The sequence below is a fragment of the Capricornis sumatraensis genome, chromosome X (genome assembly GCF_032405125.1).
Source record: "Capricornis sumatraensis isolate serow.1 chromosome X, serow.2, whole genome shotgun sequence".
NCBI lineage: Eukaryota > Metazoa > Chordata > Mammalia > Artiodactyla > Bovidae > Capricornis > Capricornis sumatraensis.
Genome location: NC_091092.1, coordinates 111,110,048 through 111,132,358, shown reverse-complemented (window position 1 = coordinate 111,132,358; position 22,311 = coordinate 111,110,048). Strand labels below are relative to the sequence as shown.

Here is a 22,311-nt window from a genome sequence, read left to right as displayed (position 1 = left end):
AAGATTAAATTTACAGAAATTGCAAAATATACTGTGATACACTTTATACTATAGATTTTTTCATTATTAAAAAACAATAGTAAATATTTTTTATACAGTCAACCTAGTCAAAACAACCTAGTTAAAACAACTATTTTAAGAATATTATTTCTATCAACAGACGAATAGATAATGAAATTTTGCCATTTGCAACAACATAGATGGGCTTGGAAGGCATTATGTTAAATGAAATAAGCCAGAAAGAGAAAGAAAAATACGTATGATATCACTTATATGTGGACTCTTAAAAAGAAAAAAAGAAAACTAGTAAATATAACCAAAAAGAAGTAAATTCACAGATACAGAGAATAAATTAGGGGTTACCAGTAGGGAGAGGGGAAAGGCAATATAGGGGTAGCAACAAACTATTAGGTCTAAAATAAGCTAAAAGGATATATTGTACAACACGAGGAATATAACCAGTATTTTATAGTAACTACAAATGGAGTATAATCTTTAAAAATTGTGAATCACTATGTTGTACACCTATAACATATAATATTATACATCAACTATACTTCAGTTAAAAAAAGATAAAAAGATTATCATTAAAAGTTTCCTTTGTATTCAAATAATCATAATAGATAACTTTTATAATTCCACTGAGGTTAAATATTCAGTCAATATTTAATTTATAGTTAAGTATAAGCTCTGATTCATTCATTCACCAATCATTAATTTATTTAAATAACATATTGTTGAGCATACACTATGTGCCAAAAATGAACAGAATAAAGATGTTATGGACTGAATTGTGTTTGCCTAAAATTCATAAGTTAAAGCCCTACTGACCTCTACCCCAGAATGTGACTGTATTAGAAAATAGGACCTTGACAGGCAGGGCCTTTAAATGGGGGTTTTATTTATTTTTTTTTTAATTTTTATTTTTACTTTATTTTACTTTACAATACTGTATTGGTTTTGCCATACATTGACATGAATCCACCACGGGTGTACATGTTAAATTAAAATGAGTATGTTAGTGTGGATTCTAGTTCAGTCTGACTAGCGTCCTTATAAAAAGAGGAAATAAAATAGTGTCTTTAGAAAGACACTAGGGATGTATGGGCACAGAGGAGAGGCCATTGGGTGGACATAGCAAGAAGGCTGTCATTTGCAAGGCGAGGAGAGAGGCCTCAGAAGGAATCAAACCTGCCAATACCTTGGACTTCTAGACTCCAGATCTGTGAGAAAACACATTTCTGTTGCTTAGGAAATCCGATCTCTGGCATTTTGTCATGGCATATCTAACAAACTACATAGGATAGATTTAAGAGAGGCTGATTCCATGGCAAAATGTCTCACAAAATTAAAATCGTTACAAGTAAAGATGCACACATTAGAGTCAGGGCATTTTAGAGAACATATTTCAGTTACTAGTGTAAAATGAATTTAACTTGTTCAAATAGAGCAGAATTTTAATAACACATTGGGACAACTTCTCAAATACAAACATGCTATCATTTTGTGATTTTATGTGTTATATTGAGAGTATAAAATTATCTAGAGTCAAAACACTTGGATTCAAGTCTTAAGTCAATCAACTGCTTGGATTACCAACGCATGTTGTTGTTTAGTTGCTAAATCACATCAGATTCTGTTGCAATCCTACTGATCGTAGCCCACTTGGCTCCTATGTCCATGTGATTTCCCAGGCAAGATAGTGGAGTGGGTTGCTATTTCCTTCTCCAGCAGATCTTCCTGGCCCGCCCAGGGATCACACGCATGTTTCCTGCATTGGCAGGCAGATTCCTTACCACTGACTCTCTTTCAAACTATGGAAATATTTTAAATCCATAATTTCTTGTAATACTAGGAGCAATTATTTATCTTCCCCTACTCAATAAAATCAAGTGACTTTTTCAACAAATTTATGGCTAAATCATGTCTCTCAAAGAAAATAATCATACCAACAACTTAAAGAACTGCTTCAAGTATTAAACAAGATTATGTATTGAAAAACAGTTTTAATTTGAACTAAGTTATATAAGTGTTGGTGGTTATTTATATTTTGCTTGATTGTAGTGTTGCTATGAAGCCTTCTAAGAACCACCAAGGGTGAACTATTTTACTCATTCTAAAAAAGTACTTATTACACCTTTACAAGTAGATGTTTAGAACTGCAGTATATTCTTTTTTAAAAAATTTCCAACACGAGAGCATACACATCCTTCAGCAACACATTCTACTGCTTAAATATTACTCGCAGAACAGTCTCAGTGAACTGAATCCAAGTCACTTCTGTTACAAAGCAGGCACAGTGTTTTTACTGATCTCAGTGATTAGTTAAGTGAATTAGAAATCATGGTACATGATACATGTGCTCACAGGTTCAGCTCAGTTCAGTTCAGTCACTCAGTTGTGTCTGACTTCTGTGACCTCATGGACTGCAGCACGTCAGACTTCCCTGTCCATCACCAACTCCAGGAGCTTACTCAAACGCATGTACATCGAGTCGGTGATGCCATCCAACCATCTCATCGTCTACTGTCCCCTTCTCCTCCCGCCTTCAATCTTTCCCAGCATCAGGGTCTTTTCAAACAAGTCAGTTCTTCACATCAGGTGGCCAAACTATTGAAGCTTCAGCTTCAGCATCAGTCCTTTCAATGAATATTCAGGACTGACTTCCTTTAGGATGGACTGGTTGGGTCTCCTTGCAGTCCAAAGGACTCTCAAGAGGCTTCTCCAACACTACAGTTCAAAAGCACCAATTCTTTGGTACTTAGCTTTCTTTATAGTCCAACTCTCACATCCATACATGACTACTGGGAAAACCATAGCTTTGACTAGATGGGACATTTGTTGGCAAAGTAATGTCTGCTTTTTAATATGCTGTCTAGGTTGGTCATAGCTTGTCATTCAAGGAGCAAGTGTCTTTTAATTTCATGGCTGCAATCATCATTGATTTTGGAGCCAAAAAAAATGAAGTCTGTCACTGTTTCCACTGTTTCCCCATCTACTTGCCATGAAGTGATGGGACTAGATGCCATGATCTTAGTTTTCTGAATGTTGAATTTTAAGCCATCTTTTTCACTCTCCTCTTTCACTTTCATCAAGAGACTCTTTAGTTCTTCTCTGCTTTATGCCATAAGGATGGTGTCATCTGCATATCTGAGGTTATTGATATTTCTCCCACAGATAGATTTTTGCAATACCATATTCACAGATATAAGAAAACATACATAGTGCTTGAATTTATGGATTTATCTATTTATTGCTTAGAAATGCTGGCCCTAATTTGAATTACAAAGGACGGAGCTAAGCAATTTTTGGATTATCAGCCAGCTTTTATAAGCACTCAGAGATGCTGGTTCCTATCACTGCCTGAATGGGTGCAACTTCATTGTTAGACAAGTGCAAGAGATTGGATCAAATGGAACTGACAGGAAGCTAATTTTTTTTAATTACTATATTAGGGTTAGAAATCTCTCTTAAGAAAAAAAAAATCAGTCTTTGAGTTGCCATTTAAGTATATGAATCCCCTGAGCTTTTAGGAATAATGCATATGTTTGTAAGCTAGGTAAACATTAGGCACATAAATGAGAAATGAATTATAATGTCTCACAAAGTGATAAGAAGAAATTAATTTGTATTTATGTCCTCATTTTGTCTCAGCAGTAAGAACAGCAAAAGGTCAGTTCACTTACTCTAACACATTTTCGTGGGCTAAATCACAGCTCCATTATCCTCTAGGCTCAGATCCACAATGGGGAGGATTTTCCCCTCCCATTTAATTCACATCTCATATTGTTATACATGCCAAGGACATTTCTCATCTGAATTCCTTTGTTTGGTTGAGTTGGCTTTTCAAAGCAAAAGTGAAAAATGGCTATCAAAAGAACATTTGGATAAAAGCAAGTATAAGAAATTTGACAAGTCTGAGAGGTAAAACTTAAGTACCTTGACCCTTGAATTTATTGAAGACAGTGTAAGAAAGTGAAAGCTAAACTGTGCCCAGCAAGATTGGCATTAAGAGATAAAGTGTCCGCAAAAGTATGTCCACTAAGGAAGAAACAATTACGTGCCATGGACCACACAATGCAGCAGCAACTGAGATTTGTAAGAGAGGGAGGCAGCAAGCAACTCATCTCCTTTTATCCTAGTTTCAAACCCTGGGATATACTCCTCTGCTAAATGAATTTTATGTGTAATGAGTCTTCTGAAAAATAATTTATTTATTTCTTGAGTTTTGTTTCTTAATTTGTAAACACCTATACAGTTAAAAACAATTAGCAACTCCATCTTATATCTTACTGATGGCGAAATGGAAACAATATCAAATGAACGAAAGCACCTATTATTAGGTTAGAAATGGCCAGAGTATTACTGACTACTGTTTAGGCAAGTCTATGATTCTCTTCTCAATTTTACAGTTTTTTTAAAAGAAACTGTTAACTGAAGCATATATTATAAAATGGCATGTCTTAAAGCTTCACTGTCTAACATACAGTTCAGGGTGAAAAAACTTATTTTGATGTATTAGGAAACACTTATTGGAGGTTTCTCTGAAAATATCATTCTTACTTCTGTTTAAAGGATCCTGTAATAACTCCTAACCAAACTCAAGGAACTCCTGTCACTTTTAATGGTGTAGTTTATAGATGAGGAAACTGACACTCAGACAGGTTAAGTAACTTATCTAAGGGCAGAAAGGTCAAAGGATTGAGTATATAGGATTTGACCTTCAATTCATCTGGCTACAGGCCCATGCTCTTTCACGATGCCACTCACTTGATAGAGCATTCAACATAAAAAATATACACCTTGTGATTTGTGCTAAAGAACACAGTGGAACGTACAGGGATACCAGGACTATGCTGAATCTTTTTTGAGTCTTTTCATATTTAATTTTACCAGGAGTTTGATGAGATTTAACTAAACATTTCATCTAACCTACCTGACAAGGATTTGCAGCCTGCTGTTACAATTTGATTTAAAAAACATTTTTTATATTTTAGCTCCGCATCTGTTTAAAACGTTTTTTAAAAATCAAAAATGCTGACACTTCTAGATCAAGAACAGGTGTTCTTTGCAAGGACTTATTTTGAAAAGGTAAATATGACTGTCTGATTCGTTAATGAAATTCTGCCTTGGTGATCATGCTAAAGGTGTAGGGAGATTTTTTAACTTGAAGAAGCATGTTCTTCTGTGCTATGGCAATCAATTCCATATTTTATTTATTTTTCTGAGTTTCTAAAGTGCTAATGAATAAATCTGGGAAGGCCCTGTTGTTGTTGCTGCTGTTATTGTTTGCAGGCTATTATTTAATGTTCTGTGGCAGCTTAATAAACTCCGCACTCTCCAGCTCCCGCCAGTCTATTCAATTGGGACACCAGAAAATAAAGAACAGGAGTCCTAAGGAGCATTCCAGCACAACAGTGTTCCCTCCAGCAACCATCACATTTCCAGGCATTCCTTGGTAGCTTGAGGTTTTACCGTTCTTTATTGGTTTTTACCTCCAAGTCTCTGACCGTCCCGAAGGCTGCCCTCCCCCTCCGTTTACTCCCGTGCTTAATGTCTGGTGTAGAAATACATGCATTTCACATAGTATATAAATGTCTCAAAGCTGAATACCACCACTGTTATTATCAATACATGGTTTTTCTCCCAAGCAGTGTCTTAATGACCCTTTTTTCTCTTTCTTCTTCATTAAATATTAATATCTGTCTACCAGTTATTTAAAGTAACAACAAGGCTATTTGTGGTGAATTTTTTTTAAAGACACACAGGAGTGAGAGTTACATGAAATTCCCTGTATTCTCTACCTCAAATTCTAAGTCTTTAATAGTTAAAATGGATATTAGGCATTTAGCAGAATCTCTAAATCTAACTAACTTGCTATATGTCACTAGGTCAAAAGTACAGACAACCTGAATTCTTATCCGACTTCAATTGCTGTCCCCCTTGGTCATATCCATTAGCAAACTCTTAATCTCACCATGGTTTAGCTGTCCTACTAGTGAAACTGATATAATAATAGTATCTGCCTCCTACTCTCCTAGCCTGGTCAATACTGGGGTTAGGTCAACAAATATGAAACTGCTCTGAAGACTATGATGAATTATAGAGATGCCTGTCAACGGTAAGGACTTAGAACTTAGTTGATGGAAAAATAAATCAGCTTTTGTTTCCAGGTGTGATAAATCTACAGCACAATAGACTTTTTAATAGAGAATACACTGAAACATTTCAGCATGATGTTAACTTTACTAGGTTTCTGTGTTTTACCTACAGTCTAATAAAACTTAGTTTTGTACAAGAGTTACAAATCTCTTCTTTTGCATTTTTAAACCAGGAGCATTTTTCATTATGTGCCTTATTTACAGATAAGTGACTGGAAATCCCTCTCTGTTCCATTCTAATTCTTGCCATGGAATTTATTCCACCTATAAGAAATCACATGTTCCAAGAGGTACATAAAATGTATAAAATAATCTAGGTGTAAGGGAATGAAGAGAGATGACTGCAGCTAAATGGCGAGCTCATGGTAAAGTGGGCAGATCTATTCAATTCCTGCTGAGGTTAATATGCAGGAAGACAGACCCAGGATCATCAAATCACGTATTTTCTCTAGAAAGGCTAGAAATTCATAGCTTCATATCATATTTCCTAAATTTCAATGATAAATATATTATTAAATTCCATGTGGACTGAATATATTTGTAATTTTAGATGCAATAGACAAATTCTTAGAAAGACAAAACTTAACTTGAACTGACAAAAAAGGGAAAATAGAGGTAAACTATTTTTAAAAACATAAATCAAAACTAGAAAGGCTTAAGTCCATTAAATATACTGACTTCTCATTTAAACCTTCCCCCATGAAGAAAATTCCAGGCGTAAATGGTAAGTTCTCAAGCCTCCACGCTGCTGCTGCTAAGTCGCTTCAGTCGTGTCGGACGCTGTGGGACCCCATGGACGGCAGCCCACAGGCTCCTCTGTTCCTGGGATTCTCCAGGCAAGAATACTGGAGTGGATTGTCATTTCCTTCTCCATAGTCAGGTACTTAACTCTAGTGAGCATATCACAAGAAAGGAGAACAATACTCCTTCATGGACACAATGGGAAAACTCTAAGTCAAATGTTAGCAAAAAAAAAAAATAATAATAATAATCTAGCAAAACATTAAAAGGGTTATACATAGGCTCCATGTTTGGTTTCTCTCATATATGCAAGGCTATTTTAACATTTTTTAAAAAAGCAATTAATTTTACATATTAATGGAACAAAGGAGAAAACTAACATGTTTGTCTCAGGTTATCCTGAAAAATAAGTTTGATTAAATTAACATCCAGTAATAACAAAACTTTTTAGAACACTAGAAAAAGGCGTGAACAACAAGCCTACAGGAAATATCATACTTGACAGTGATTTACTAAAAGCCTCACCTCTGAGGGGGAAAGAAAAAAAAAAAAAACTCGCAGCGGCATAGCGTCAGCGGGGGTGAGGTCAGGGAGAGAGGGGTGACCTCCTCCCCCCCTTCCCCCCTCCCCCGCTCTCGCGCCTCTCCGACTGCCGGCTACGGCGGGGTATGGGCCCGACGCTCCAGCGCCATCTATTGTCAGGAATAGTTGATCTCGCAGCGGTGGGGATGTAGCTCAATGGTAGAGCGCATGCTTAGCATGTATGAGGTTCCGGGTTCGATTCCCGGCATCTCCACTTTAACTGAACTACAGTTTCAGCTGACTTTTCACATTTTAATCCTTGAAAGGATTAATATTGAAGCATAAATAATGGAATCTTTGAGCTTCCCTGGTGGCTCAGACGGAAAAGCGTCTGTCTACAATGCCGGACACCTGGGTTTGATCCCTGGGTTGGGAAGATCCCCTGGAGAAGGAAATGAAGCCCACCCCAGGACTTTTGCCTGGAAAATCTCATGGACGGCAGAGCCTGGTAGGCTACAGTTCATGGGGTCACAAAGAGTCGGACACGACTGAGCGACTTCACTTTCACTTTCTTTCACCTCTGAGAGCTAAAATGAGAAACAACAACAATAATCTCATTGTACTAGAGTATGCAGCAAAAAAAAAAAAAAATTCAAAAGAAATTAATAAGATGAATGACTGGAAAGGGAGAAATAAAACTGCCATTAACCCCAAACCACCTGGGTACATACATCTGAGTGACGCTACAGAGAAACTACTCCACTTAAGAAGTAAACTAAGTATCATTTCTGGATATGAGGCCAAGGAACAAAAATAAAAGCGTACTTCTCAATATCAGCAACAGGAAATAAAAAGTTAAAAACTTAAAAGATAACTATTTGCAACAAAACCAGAACTATGAAAAACCTAGCAAGAAATCACATAGAAAGTCTAAGACCCACTATCTTGAGAACCATAAAACATTAATTAGAGAAAATAAAGACCTAGATAAATGAAAGAATATTTCATTCATAAATTAAAATATTTTATTTAATAAAGACATTTACCACAAATTAATTATATATTCAGTGAAATCCAATTAAAACCAAAACATTTTTGAGGAGGTGGTGATAAGCTGATTCTAAAATTGATATGGAAAGCAAATTAATAAAAATAGTCAACACAATCTTTAAAAAGAAGAAAACAAATACAAATATGAAGGGCTTACCCTGGCCAAGCTAGACTCAGTGTTCTCTGTAGCTTCATTAAACTTTAGACTATAGGCCCCAACATCTCTTCTCAGAGCACTTTGGAAAGAAGTTGTAAATTTTTTTAATCTGCCAGTTTAACATGTAAATAGCCTACAACCCAAGAATATCTTTCTCAAGGACCTGTTAGCCATCCCTTTGAAATGTAATTATCAAGAAAGATAGGGCCCATGTCTTCCAGACTCTGTGGGAGGGTAGGAGCCTAACTTTGATAAGGGACAATTAGCAAATACAAAATGGCTTAATCACATTGACCATCCAACCTTTTAATGTGCTCTAATCTTTTTACACTAGCTCATCCCAGCACTTAAGAATTCTCCCACCTTTGGTTCAGTGGACCAGAGTTCAGTCTCTCTCCCCTATTGCAATAGTCTTTGACCCATCAATGCAATAATCTTGAATAATTTGTTTTCTTGCCTGTTTAATCATCTGGTACAATTTTTATTTTATGATACTACCAGTATCAAAAATATTAGAAAGCTATAGTAATTAAGACAATGTCGCGTTGACATAAGTATAGGCAAATGTACACACAGAAGTAGAGTCCATAAAGTGAGCCACACATGTATAGGCTTTTAACTAAAAGTGACGCTGCTGAAAACTGTTTGCAATAAATCATGCTCTGTCAGCTGGATCTAAATAGGAAAAAAATGGACATTCATTCCTTTATCACACCAGAAATATGAGATGGAATGTAACATGAAAGGTCAAGCAATAAAGTACCTATACAGCCCTCCAAGAAAATATCTTCTAGGTCTTAGAGTAGGAAATGCTATTTTTAAACTCAAGACAAAAATACACTAACCATAACAGAAAATATTGAAGTGGGGTATAATGATTTTAAGACTTCTATTTATTAAAGTAGGAATAAAAAGATAAGGTACTTAGTGGGGGAAAAAAAAAAAACTTGTAATATAGGTAACAAACAAAGGATTATCATCCAGAATATATATTTTGAAAATAACCACAAGTCACTAAGAGAAATATAAAAAAACTCAGTAGAAAAACAGGCATTTCAAAAATGAGGTCTTTCAAATAACCAACTGAAATAAATTGAAATTGTACTCAACTTCATGAGTCATCAGTACATGCAAATTAAAACAAGACATGTCATTATACAACTATCAGAAAGGGTCAAATTAAAAATTTGACAGTATCAGGTAGTAAAGAAGATGTAGAGCAATTTGTATCTTTATTGACTATTGAAGAGAAAAAAACTGTATAAACCAATTTTATAAAACTCTAGTAATACCTATAAAGCTAAATATACATATATTTAATGATCCAGCAATCCCAATCCTGGCTGAATATCCAATATAAAAGCATACAAATATTCACCAAAAGATATGTATAATTATTTTCATAGCAGAATTATTTGTAATGGTCCTACACTTCAAACAACCCACATTTTCTTAACAGTAGATTGTATAATTAAACTGTGGTATATTCATAAAAAGAAAAATTAATGAACTAGTGCTATTAACATAAGCAACATGAATGAATCTCACAAACAATGTTGAGTAGAAAAAGTCATATATCAACCTATCTATCTATTATGCAATTCCATTTACATTAAGTGAAAAATACAGCAAAATTTATCTGAGGTATTATAAATCAGGATAGCTGCTGCTGCTGTTGCTAAGTCAGTTTAGTCATGTCCAACTCTGTGCGACCCCATAAACAGCAGCCCACCAGGCTCCACCGTCCCTGGGATTCTCCAGGCAAGAACACTGGAGTGGATTGCCATTTCCTTCTCCAATGCATGAAAGTGAAAAGTGAAAGTGAAGTCGCTCAGTCATGTCTGACTCTTCGCAACCCCATGGACTGCAGCCCACCAGGCTGCTCCGTCCATGGGAGTTTCCAGGCAAGAGTTCTGGAGTGGGGTGCCATTGCCTTCTCCAAATCAGGATAGAGGTGGGACCAATTTATGACTATGCAAGGGCTTGACAAGCATTTTGAATGTTGACAACATACAATCTTTTTATCTGGGTGTGGAACTATGGGTATGTGACCCATGTAAAGTCTTCAAGATATAATTATGATTTATGTACTTTTCAGAGTACTCCAATCAAAAAATTGTGCCATAGTATAAAAGTTTTTTTCAGAGACCAACAGGGCCAGAATTCTTTTTAGAGTATATGAGAATTAACACTTAATATTCATGAAGAATATTATCATTCTAACATACTTGCATATATACCCCTATATATAATAATCTTCTAAAGGTCACAACATGATTTTCTCTGATGTAACTGAGAGATCAGGACAAAGCCTAAGCAATCTCAGCTCTGCCACTTGCAAACTACATGAACTTGGATTTAGCCTCATTACACATAGGCTTTCTCATCTGTGAAACAGAGATAGCATTACATACATAGTATATACAATTCTTAGGAAATAATGAGCACACAGAAGTGCTAATAATTATAATTACTGCTTCATGGGCAACAGTTGTTGACACTTTGCTCAGTGAAAGTATTTCTGCCACATTTATTTTTATTTTAAACATGCTTTTTATTTGGCAAATACAAAATTAGAGACCAGAGAGAGATATCAAAATTATTTTCTTATGTATTCTTCTTCATAAATAACCTCTATATCTTAATTCTGTAGGATTTAACATTTCATAGCTTTTTTCCCCCACACTAATTATTCCAAAGGTATGTACCATAAACACTTTTAGTTCCATATCCCAGTTCCATAGCTCCGTTGGTAAAGAATCTGCCTGCAACGCAGGAGATCCTGGTTCAGTTCCTGGGTTGGAAAAATCTGCTGGAGAAGGGATAGGCTACCCACTCCAGTATTCTGGCCTGGAGAATTCCATGGGGTTGCAAATAGTCAGACATGACTGAGCAACTTTCAACCAGTTCCAAGCCATGACAGACAAGGGGACATTTTAGCCTTTCTGAAGAGTTGCTTTTTAGTCGACTATTTTCCTTCCAAACAACAGAGGCACAATCATAGTATATAGATGGCACCAAAAAGGGAGTGATCATCACTATATAAAAATACCACCTTCACAAATGAAAATCTGAACTCAGTCTGCTACGTGAGGTAGGACTTTTCCAAGCAGACATGATGAACATGAGTATTCTGAGTGCTAGGAGTAGCTTGTACAGAGGTGATATACAGAGGATCAGAAACAGCCTGGAGGAAGGGACTGTAGGTTGAGGGATATGAGGGGTATAATAGGAGGTAAGTGTTGAAAGACAGGTTGGGGGAGGGCAGTTAGTCACTGTAGGCCTAAGTGATAAGAGTCTCTGGAGAACAGCAAGTTACTTAGGATTTAGCAGAGGAGAAACTCTATTATGTAGGCTCTTGAAATTGTGTACTAACTTTAATGTGAAGATTGGATTGAAGCAAGATAAGAATTCAGGCAAGGGTTTCCAGGGGTTGCAGGTATGGGCCCTATCTCGGGAAATAGTAACAGGAACCAAGATGAAGCACTGAATATGAGTGATGGTGCAGCAATGTTTTGACTGATTACATGACAGGGCTCACAAGAGAATGGAAAGAGATATGCCTCCAGCTCTCTGGTATAGGTGTCAAGGTGACTGGTGGTGCAATAACAAAACTGGGGGAGTCAGTAAAAGAAGCAAATTTAGAGGCAAGTAGGACACAATCAGTTAAGTTTCACCTTGCTGTATTTGAGGTCCATTTTGAACTTCACAGGGCATATATCCAGCAGAAAATGGGAGAGAAAAATCGCGCTCAGGAAAGAGGTCTGGGTAGAAGACATACAGGCTTATCAACTTGTGCCTAGTTTTGATAGCACAACCTTCTGAAGTAAAACAGAGAAAATGTCTTCCTTTTTTAATAAGATAAAATTGCTCACATGTACCTTATCTCTGCTTAGGTTTTTCTTAAAATTAAATAACTCCTGGCTCTACGAACTTTCTTTATAGGTTGTCATTCTCCCTGAAAAATTCAGTTAAGATATTAAAAGTGTATCTGAACCAGCACAGAACATAATTATTAGTCCTTATAATCTAGACATTATGCTGTATCCAAGACCACATTAATTTACTAAGAATTTATGTCATCGTGCTTTGATTTAATCTTAAATTTGTATCAAAGGTCAGTTGGTCTCTCTTTTTCCCATCCTTCCATACACACACACACACACATCCATATATATGGATAAAATGTAAATGTATACACAAGCATGTACTTGCATTTGTATAACTGTATGTATATAATGATATAATACTTACATTTATATGTGTGTGCATACATGCTCTCACATGTATAAATGGGGACTGAGATCTTTCTTATCAAAAACTTGACTAAGCAGTAAACTTTCAATCAGTAAATATGCCTATTCTGATTAAAAACATGAAAGACAAGTATATGATACTTGTATGTGACATTCTACCTTCACAGGACATTGCTATAAAACTTCTAAAGTCATTTGAGAGAGGAACTCATCCAGTAACCACTCACATGGGGGTGAAGTTGGGTGTACTTCCCAACTATATCATCAAATGGATGCTTGTCCCCCAGTTTTCTGACTCTGAGGATTGAATAAAGGGGTCCAGTCATTTTCAGCACAATTATCTCCCACATGAATCAGATAACAGGAAGGAATATATTAAAGCACAGACATTCACCACCAACCCACATAGAAATAGGAAGGCTCACTGTATCCATAGACATCTCATAACTTTGCAAAATACTTCAAGGAAATCAAAACATTTTCTATTTATTCCATTCTACTGGGTCAACCAACTTGATATAGCCACCAAAGAATGTGTCTTGATAATACCACATAATATTTGCACAAATTGTTCAATGTCATTTGATATCAAGTTCGTTTTCATGTCTTGATTTCAATGAGTGTATCCTAGTTCTTAGAGACCTTTCTAAACTTTGAAAATTATTCTTTTATGCAATAAAATTTTTTAAGTTCACTAGATGAGCAAGAAACTATACATGCGTGCATAGCCTTATATTAATAATCTGCTCTAAAACTGTACTTTCCAGGTTATTCTTCTTCAAAAGAGGCTACTTGAATGTATCCATTCTTTTGACATACCTTTAATTCTCCAAAATTTTAGACAATAGCTTTAAGATTGAGGTCATTTAGCAAAATAATCTACACTTTTTATATGCCAGAAACCCTCACAGGTCTGTGGCCTTAGACACATTTAATATGCTTAGCTTGACACTCAAGTGTTAAACCTGTATATAAGAACATGTCTAAAAATGAGATTTTAATAGTTCTACGTTTTATCAGGAAAATGTTTTCATTAGAGCATCTTCTGTAAAAGCTACTGGCCTCACCAGGTTTCTGATTCTTTTTTCACTAGAAACAGCTATCTCCCTAGAACAATAGGCTTCCTTTATGCTCTATTTATAGTCTTTTTTCAGCTTTCAAATGCGAAAATACCATAGGACCTATGCACCTCCGAAACCCCTCCCTTATTTTGTTTTAGTTTTTGCTCAAATGCCACCTTCTTGACCTCCTTCATGTAAAACTGCTTCCTTCTCCAGTCTATTTTCCCTTATAGTTTTCAGCACCTTTTTCATAGTATAAAGCTTGCTTAGGTATTCTAATGCTTGCTGGAACGTAAGCTTCAGAGAGAAATGATTTATGTTTTGTCCATATTTAACCTCAAAGCTTAGACATTTGGCTGGCACCTAGTAGGTACTCAATACATATCTGTTTGAATAACTGAATAAATATAGTACTTCTATCTGAAATACCTTCCTGCTCTCTACTGTTGCCTAATCAATTTCTATTAATATTCAGAGTTCACTTTCTGCCACTTAGGTAGGCCTTTCTTTACCTTCTGGAGCAAGATAAAAGTCATCTAGTAAGGTATATATCTGTCACACTGAACTCATCATGACCAAAATTTTACACTTAATTGCATTTAATTAGTGTAGGTCCAGGAGGGCAGGTACCATAACTGTGTGCCCCACCCATTCCCATAATGGTGGTCCCAGTCGCCATCTTGGCAAAAGGCTGTTGCTCAATCCATGTTTGTTGACTGAATGAATGATAGTGGAGTTTAGTATCACACATTTAAGTCCAGCTCTTAGATAAGCCCCTGTCTACCTACCAAGCCTTTGCTAGCTCCAGTCTTCTGAACTTCATTACTGCAACCAAACTGGCTCTTTTTCAATTCCTTGAGAGTGCCATGGCCTCCCTCATAGCTCAGATGGTAAAGAGTCTGACTGCAATGTGGGAGACCTGGTTTCGAGCCCTGGAGAAAGAAATGGCAACCCACCCCAGTTCTCTTGTCTGGAAAATCCCATGGACAGAGGAGCCTGGCGGGCTACAGTCCAAGGGTCGCAAAGAGTTGGACATGACTGAGTGACTAACACTTTCACTTTGTAGAGTGCCATGCTCACTTGATATACTGTTTCTCCTTTCTGGAAACCATATGCACATCCACCGATCCCCTTGTACATATACTTCAGACAGTTCCATCCAATGTGTCTTTTAGATCATAAACATCACTTTACTAGGGAATCATTTCATGCTTTCAAGCTTCAGCTTAAGTCAGACTAACCGGTTGTCACAAAACCTTTTTCCTTTCCCTCATAGAAATAAGCTATGTTCATTGTTAAATATTTGCTCATTTTTGTAAATCATGTAATTAGTGTTTATTTCCTCTGTTAGATTGCAAGTACCAAGAGAGCAGCCACCAGGCCTACTGTGGAGATCAAGGGTGACAAGGAATCAGCATTTGAATTCATAATGGAAGCCTAAGTAATGGCTACCCTCGTTTAAAGGTTCCAAGGAAGGTAGCATGCTCGCAAATTACCCATTTCTGACCCAGGAAGGCAGAACAAATTCTCTTTTTTGCTCACCATTTTACCTCTGTTAGCAGCATAATCCCTCTGATATAGTAAAGACATTAAAAGTAATCATCAAAAAAAGAAAAAGAAAGAGGTATGGTAATATCTTCCATGACTGAAGATGCCACATAAATTACTTACCTTAGTTTTTAGCCAAGCTATTTCTCAGGAAAATTAGTTAACTGTCATCACTGCTTACAAATCTACTGATATCACAGAAACCTCTAAAGCTAAGGACAAGTTTCTGACCTGTGGTGACATTGCTGAGGGACAAGCTGAACCTCTGAGAGACAGAATCAAATTAATTTACAAGAGACTGCACTTTTCAGAGTATTATCCTTCATAAGTCATGCCATCTTTCAGAATCCCTAAGCATATGTTCTGACCTAACTTTGTTTTTCTTCAAACCTTTTAAAAAGAAGACTTCTAAAAGTCTTTTAAAGTTAGAGAAATATCTAACTTCTAACAGAGTTCACAGAACTAAGTCAATACATGTAAAGATATTCCATGAGGAGTATTTTTAGAATTCTAAGTCAAGATGGGAAGTGCATCTCTCTCTCTCTGTTACTGAATTACATCAAAGACTTCCTTTCCGAGTCTTCCCCCATCTGTATCTCTTTCCTAAAGACACTGGGCATCCATTTTGAGGCTCTGATACTTCTACAAATTGGAGAGAAATGGGTTAAGGCATTGCGGTGACTTGGGAGGTCTGAGGGGAGAAAGAAGGTGTGGGATGACCAGACCTTACTTCAACAAGAGCTCTTAAGGATTCTTCTTGGTTTCCTGCCAGTTCCCCTGCCCACTGTACTGAGTCCATATACCTGTTTCTTTCTCGTAAAATTCTTACTATTACTTCTAACAGAATTCCTCAGGGCCCAGTATGAAGCATGGGAGTTCAGTCTCTGAAGTATACATAGACTTCTTGTCACACACACAGAGGGCATTTGTGTTGGTATTCAAGCGACTCCTCTAATGTATTTTATCTTTTTACTCTTTATTATTTCTTCTCTCCTCCTCCTTTTCTGTCATCTCACCCTCTTCTCTTTCCTTATAAAAATTAAGCTCGGTAAGATAAGATTGTATCACTCATAAGGGACCTAAAAAAGAATTACCAAAATTTCAAAGTCAAATGAGAGCCCAGTATTTCAGGGCAATTCAAACCAATGGTTAAATAAGGCATACAATTTAAGCATGGATGGAATCCTCTGAGACTGAGGAAACTGCTGGAATAGAAGAGAGGCTAAAGCAGTGGCCTCCTCGCCACTGAAGTCCCTTAACTCTGCTCTTTTAGACACTAGTCAAGATGATCTAAAATCAGGTGACAGTATAGGAAATGAGGTATCACAAGGGGAAACCGGGTTAAGGGGGAAAGAGGAGATTGGGAGGCTATTTTCAACACTAATTAAGGGGGAGGCAATCACAGACAAATATGAACTGAGTTTGTGTGAGTCAGGAACTGCCAATACGTGCACAGCTATCTTAGTAGAAGTTTCCGGGTCAAAGAATTAAAGGCAGAAAGTATGGTTTAAAAAATGAGAGTAAGTAGGATAATAAATATAGAAAACCTTAGGGCCACCACTCTTAATTTATTACCTAAGCTCTAACCCAGTCACCATCTGTGAGTGCTCTGGACTGTTTTTCAAGGTGGCCTAGTCCCACAGGCATCACCTTGGAATAATTATATTCTAAAGCTAGTTGTACTAGGTCTGCTGATGCCAAACTGAATGTTTTTCAGTTGTTATTTTCACTGGAAATACTCTGTGACTTAGAAAAGTTTCTGTTTTGTTTCTTTTTAACCAGTCACCCATCTAACCTCTGCCTCCAGGCCTTCTTTCAACTTTTCTGAAAATGTCAAGAAACACTGAATATTAGATTTTTACCTATTTGTAAATAGTCACAACGTTATTGTATCAGAACTATGGAATTTCTTAAGATGGGTATAGCAGCAGCCTGTCAGGTCTTTAGCAAGTCATATATGTTTGTGTGTAAAACAAATCTGATCACATATGCAATGAGACCTTATATTATTGAGTGTCATAAACCTTTTTAGATCTGTAATCCTCGTAATTTCATTGAAACATAAGCAATTAAGATGAATCACTAGTATATATTAAATGCTCAATTGTAGCAGTTCAACAGCTTTGTCTTTCTCATTTAATGATGGAGAGTGAGATAACATTGGAGATTGAAGTCTAAAGCAGTAACCTTAGGAAATGACATTTCACTGGGATTAAAAAAAATACAATTCACACAAAAAGAGAAGAAAACAGAGATAAGGCTTTAAGAAATCGTGTTATAGGTTAGGTAAGAGAAACTAGGTTTAGAACAATCTTGGCCTTATAAAGCTATTTAAACCCACACTGATTGGATCCTGAGACGTGTCAGATTATTGGCCCTTAACCATCACAAAGAAAGGCAGGCATTTGGTGGGTACAATGAATGCCTCCAATATAATCTGTGGTTGTATAAATATGTGAATGTATGTTTTACAATCTGAACGACAAACTGCTGTATTTTTCCTTAATGTTGATGGTTTGGTATATGCATATACACATTGTTGAAATTTAAAAAAAATACAATACAACTTTATCATTTTCAATTGTTCCAAGGACACAATTACTATGAGTCAGATTGAATGAGAGACTGATAGGCTAAGGGTCTGCTCCAATGGAACTTCCATGATTTAAAAATTCTGCTACATCCTCAATGAGACTTAAAACTGAAGGCTTCCAGGAATAAACATAATGAAGGTGTTAGACTTTTTATTTGATTGAATGTGATCCTTTTTGTGTTCTTTTTTTAACCTTTGTCCTCAGATTGCACGCTTGAAGAGAACATAAATAATATTCCACTACCAGTTATCTCATATATGGTATTCAACTATAATTAAAAAACAGATCTGTAGTTATGTATTTCCCCAAAGGCCAAGAAGCTGCTATGAACAAACAGTGAATAGTGAAAAGGAATTATGCACAAATGTCCCACAGATGAGACATAATTTGAATCAGTTTAAATAAATACATTGCATGCTTAATATTTGCGATATACAAATTCTGTTTTAAATATTCTAAATATTTTCTGAATTGCAATTAATTACTTTGAATTACATATTTACTGTATTAAAGAAAATAATCTGACCTTAAGTTGTTCTTCCAAAGCAGCAGTTGCATGATCACCACTAGATTCATCAACAACCACCACCATGTGCGTGAGAGAATTGACTCTGACTTGTTCCTGTTCTAGGTCTTCTTGAAGCACCTGAAAGATAAAATGTTTAAAGGAAATTAAAAGTCTCCTGCTCTGTATGCCAGTAAACATTTCTTCCCAAATGAGTGTGATTCATTTCTGCCATTTCTGCTTTGACTAATGCAATTTTTATTAGACTAGAACCATTTCAAGCAAATTTTCTGCTATGGTGCTCAGCAAGTTTTGCACATTTTTGTCAACTGGATGTGAAAGCAAAGAGAGAGAAAGCATCTGCTGATAAAGGCATACTAAGATGTGCTGTCCTTTATCCCTCTTCCTGTCACCTTTTCAAGGACTGTTCTCCTAAAATACCTGGCTGCTTCGAGTGTCTTCAGTGTCTCCTCTGCAGTTCTCCATTAACAACCAAAACAAAACAAACTCTTGACCCCCCAAAACCCCTATTGCTTCTGCCTTGTTATGTGTTCCTCTTCACTAAAAAATTGTGTTTTCTACAGTTACTCTTTCCATTCCCTTACCCTACTATTTCCTTTACTCATTATCCCATTAAAACATCTCTTATAAAGGTTGCCATCAACCTCCAGGTTCCCAAATCTAATAACCATTTTGTGATACCATTTTTAATTGACATTCCAATTACCAACCTAATTAACCACTCCATATTGGACCTTCTCTCTTCTTGAGTTGCAGCACCACCCTTACCTGATCATCCTTGCATCTCACTAAGAACTGCTTTTTTTGTCTCTTTGCTGGTTCCTTCTCCTCCACTCAGCTAAAAATTGGATGGCATTCCCCTGGATAAAAACCAGTGTGGTCCCATGACACTAAGAAGGAAAATCCAAATTATGTAACCAGAAATCCTTATATGATCTAGTACCTTCCTTCCTCTCTCAAGTAACTGCATACTATTCTCACCCTCTGACACTATGTTTCAGTCATACTTATCTTCTCTCTCTTTCACAGTGTGTCAAACTGTTTGCTTTAGCCCCAGTTGCTCTTCTTCCATATCTTTAAATAATCTCTCCTTCTTATCATTCAGGACTCAGTTTAAGCGTCACCTGCTCAGAAAGGCTTTTCATGAAGATGCTCCCCAAATTTGCTTCTGAGTTACCATTTCTACAACTTTTTATTAACTCAAATCATACAGTTTAATTTTATCTGTTTCATTTTAAAATTTTATTTAATTGAAGGATAATGGCTTTACAGTGTTGTGTTGGTTTGTGCCAAACATCAACATGAATCAGCCATTGGGATACATATGTCCCCTCCGTCTTGAGCCTCCCTCCCACCTCCCACTCCATCCCACCCCTCTAGGTTGTTAGAGAGCCCTGGTTTGAGTTCCCTGAGTCATATAACTTTCTTAACCTCGCATTTTCACATTCAGATTTTTCTTCTGTATTAGTCATGTGTTGTTTACGTACTGGAATATAAGGTCCATTAGAACAGAGGCACTCTCTGTCCTTCTCACTACACTCCACAGAACTAAAGATCAGTGATTTTTTATTGAATGAACAGCACCACGTGCAGGGGTGAGGGCAATATGCACAGATGAGTTTGGCCCTTCTTGACTGTGTAAAGACTACAATCTAATGGGTAAGATTCTATTTTTTAAATGTGTAATTATAATTATACTATCAAGCATATATAACCCCAAACAGTATTCCAAACTTTAAAAAATCACAGTGTATAGATTTCTTATAAAGATAAACAGGAGAAGGCAGAGAGGAATAAACAGATGGTAAATAGAAGAGGACTAAACAGAGGAGGCCGTTCTAGATCCAAGACACCTGGCCTGAGAGCTCCAGTTCCACCAAGATCTTATCATGCTACACTAATTATTACCTGGAAATGACTAAATGAGTATGTAAAATTCCTAATCAACTACTCTGCTTCTTAGAATATGTTATTATATATTACAAGAAAGAAGAAGTAGGTTTGAGACAAAGCCTGTTGTGCATGCACACGTGCTAAGTCACTTGAGTCATGTCTGACTCTGTGACCCCATGGACTGTAGCTCACCAGGCTCCTCTGTCCATGGGATTCTCCAGGCAAGAATGCTAGCGTGGGTTGCCATGCCCTCCTCTAGGGGATCTTCCTGACCCAGGGATCAAACACGGGTCTCCCGCATTGCAGGCAGATTCTCTACCATCTGAGCCACCAGAGAAGCCCACAAAGCCTGTTAGTTTCTAGAAAACCTGCAGTCCCTACAGACAAGGCTGCCTGGAAACTATGGGACTTGCTCTTAGTTATTCAAACTGTATGGCAGGTGTAAGGGAACCTAAGAGGATTAGCTACATCACAAACACGAATGCTGGAGCATTTTTATCCTAGGACTTTTATTTTTCAAGTCTCAACTTTTAGAGCACTATAAAATCACTTACTTTTACTTCCTCTCTCCAGATTTTCATGGTACATTTTCAAGTGAAGCAATTTAGAATAAAATGACTATGCATCTATTTTGTGTGGGGAGTCTGTACTGCCTATCACGCCTTTGACAATCCAGAGCTTACACTGGTTAATAAAACTCTTTCTGCCGTGAGGCCGAAAATGGAAACATTAACATTCAGAGTTGCCCTTGAAAGTCATGTTTAGTTTGTGTTTTTTGAGTTATATAAGCCAGGACTGGGAACATTTCAAATGTGTCAGCCAGGAATTTTAAAAATAATAACTAAAATAATATTTTGGTGGCCAATATATCATAAACTGGTTTCTTTAATTTGGCCAAGTCTCTGTTTTTTCCTATCACTCAAGCATGAGGGTATATTCAATTACATATATTAAAGACAATTAGGAAATATGGCTCACATTTTTTACCTTTTTATGGTTTTCATATTTTTTTTTAGCAAAGGAAACTGAGAAAGTCATTGCTTGATTCATGAAATACTTATTTTGAAACTCAGGTTGCATCTTTATAAAACATATGTAATCAAATACACTAGTTTTTTTTTTTTCCCCTCCAGTACTTAGATTTCTATTTTATTTTGCTTATCTATTGCTTCTACAATCAGAAATTATATTTTTGCCAAATTGATCAAAGGTTTACATGTTATGCTTTTGCCGAAGTGCTAACACAGAGTACCACTAAGCTAGTTGTGAGTTAATAGCTTCAAAAATCAAATATGAGAACTACCTGAATTCAAAGTGAGTAGAGGAAAATAAAGGAATATGGAAAAGGTTCTCCACAGTGGATGAAATCTTGAACAGTGCATAGCACTGCAGTAAATTAACATATACTATATTTAAGTCACTTCCAGTATCTCTTTTTCTCTTTTATGACTTATTCAAATTATATATATATTTACTCCTAATAAGGGATTAAAACAGAAAAGCTTAAACTGACCTTTCTGAACATACTCAACAGCTGCAAGAGAAAACTACTGAAACATTTCAATCATATTCTCTATTTTGCCAGAACTTAACTCCAAAAATAAATATTAATGAATATTATAGTATTAGCTAATTCCCTTATCTGCAAAAGACTATCAAATATCCAATGTCCAGACTTCATTTTTAAAAATGAAGTTGTCTCTTAGAAGAAGTAAAACTGCCATACAGAAAATAGTGGGTTTAAAAGTTAAAATTTTCTGCCAACCCTTCTTTCCATGAATAAGGGCCTTAATCACTGGTAT

The 22,311-nt window shown here is 36.4% G+C and overlaps 1 protein-coding gene and 1 non-coding gene across 2 annotated transcripts in view; one reads left to right on the top strand and one right to left on the bottom strand.

Moving 5' to 3' along the window:
• DMD (dystrophin) overlaps nucleotides 1-22,311 on the bottom strand; it is a 1,795,368-nt gene that overhangs the window by 1,554,239 nt on the left and 218,818 nt on the right. The window contains exon 8 of the mRNA XM_068961890.1: nucleotides 18,617-18,736. Coding sequence (XP_068817991.1) covers nucleotides 18,617-18,736 — 120 coding nt within the window. The remainder of the gene's footprint in view (nucleotides 1-18,616; nucleotides 18,737-22,311) is intronic.
• Nucleotides 7,627-7,698, top strand: TRNAA-AGC (transfer RNA alanine (anticodon AGC)). Its single transcript has one exon. It is a non-coding gene; the product is annotated as a tRNA-Ala (tRNA).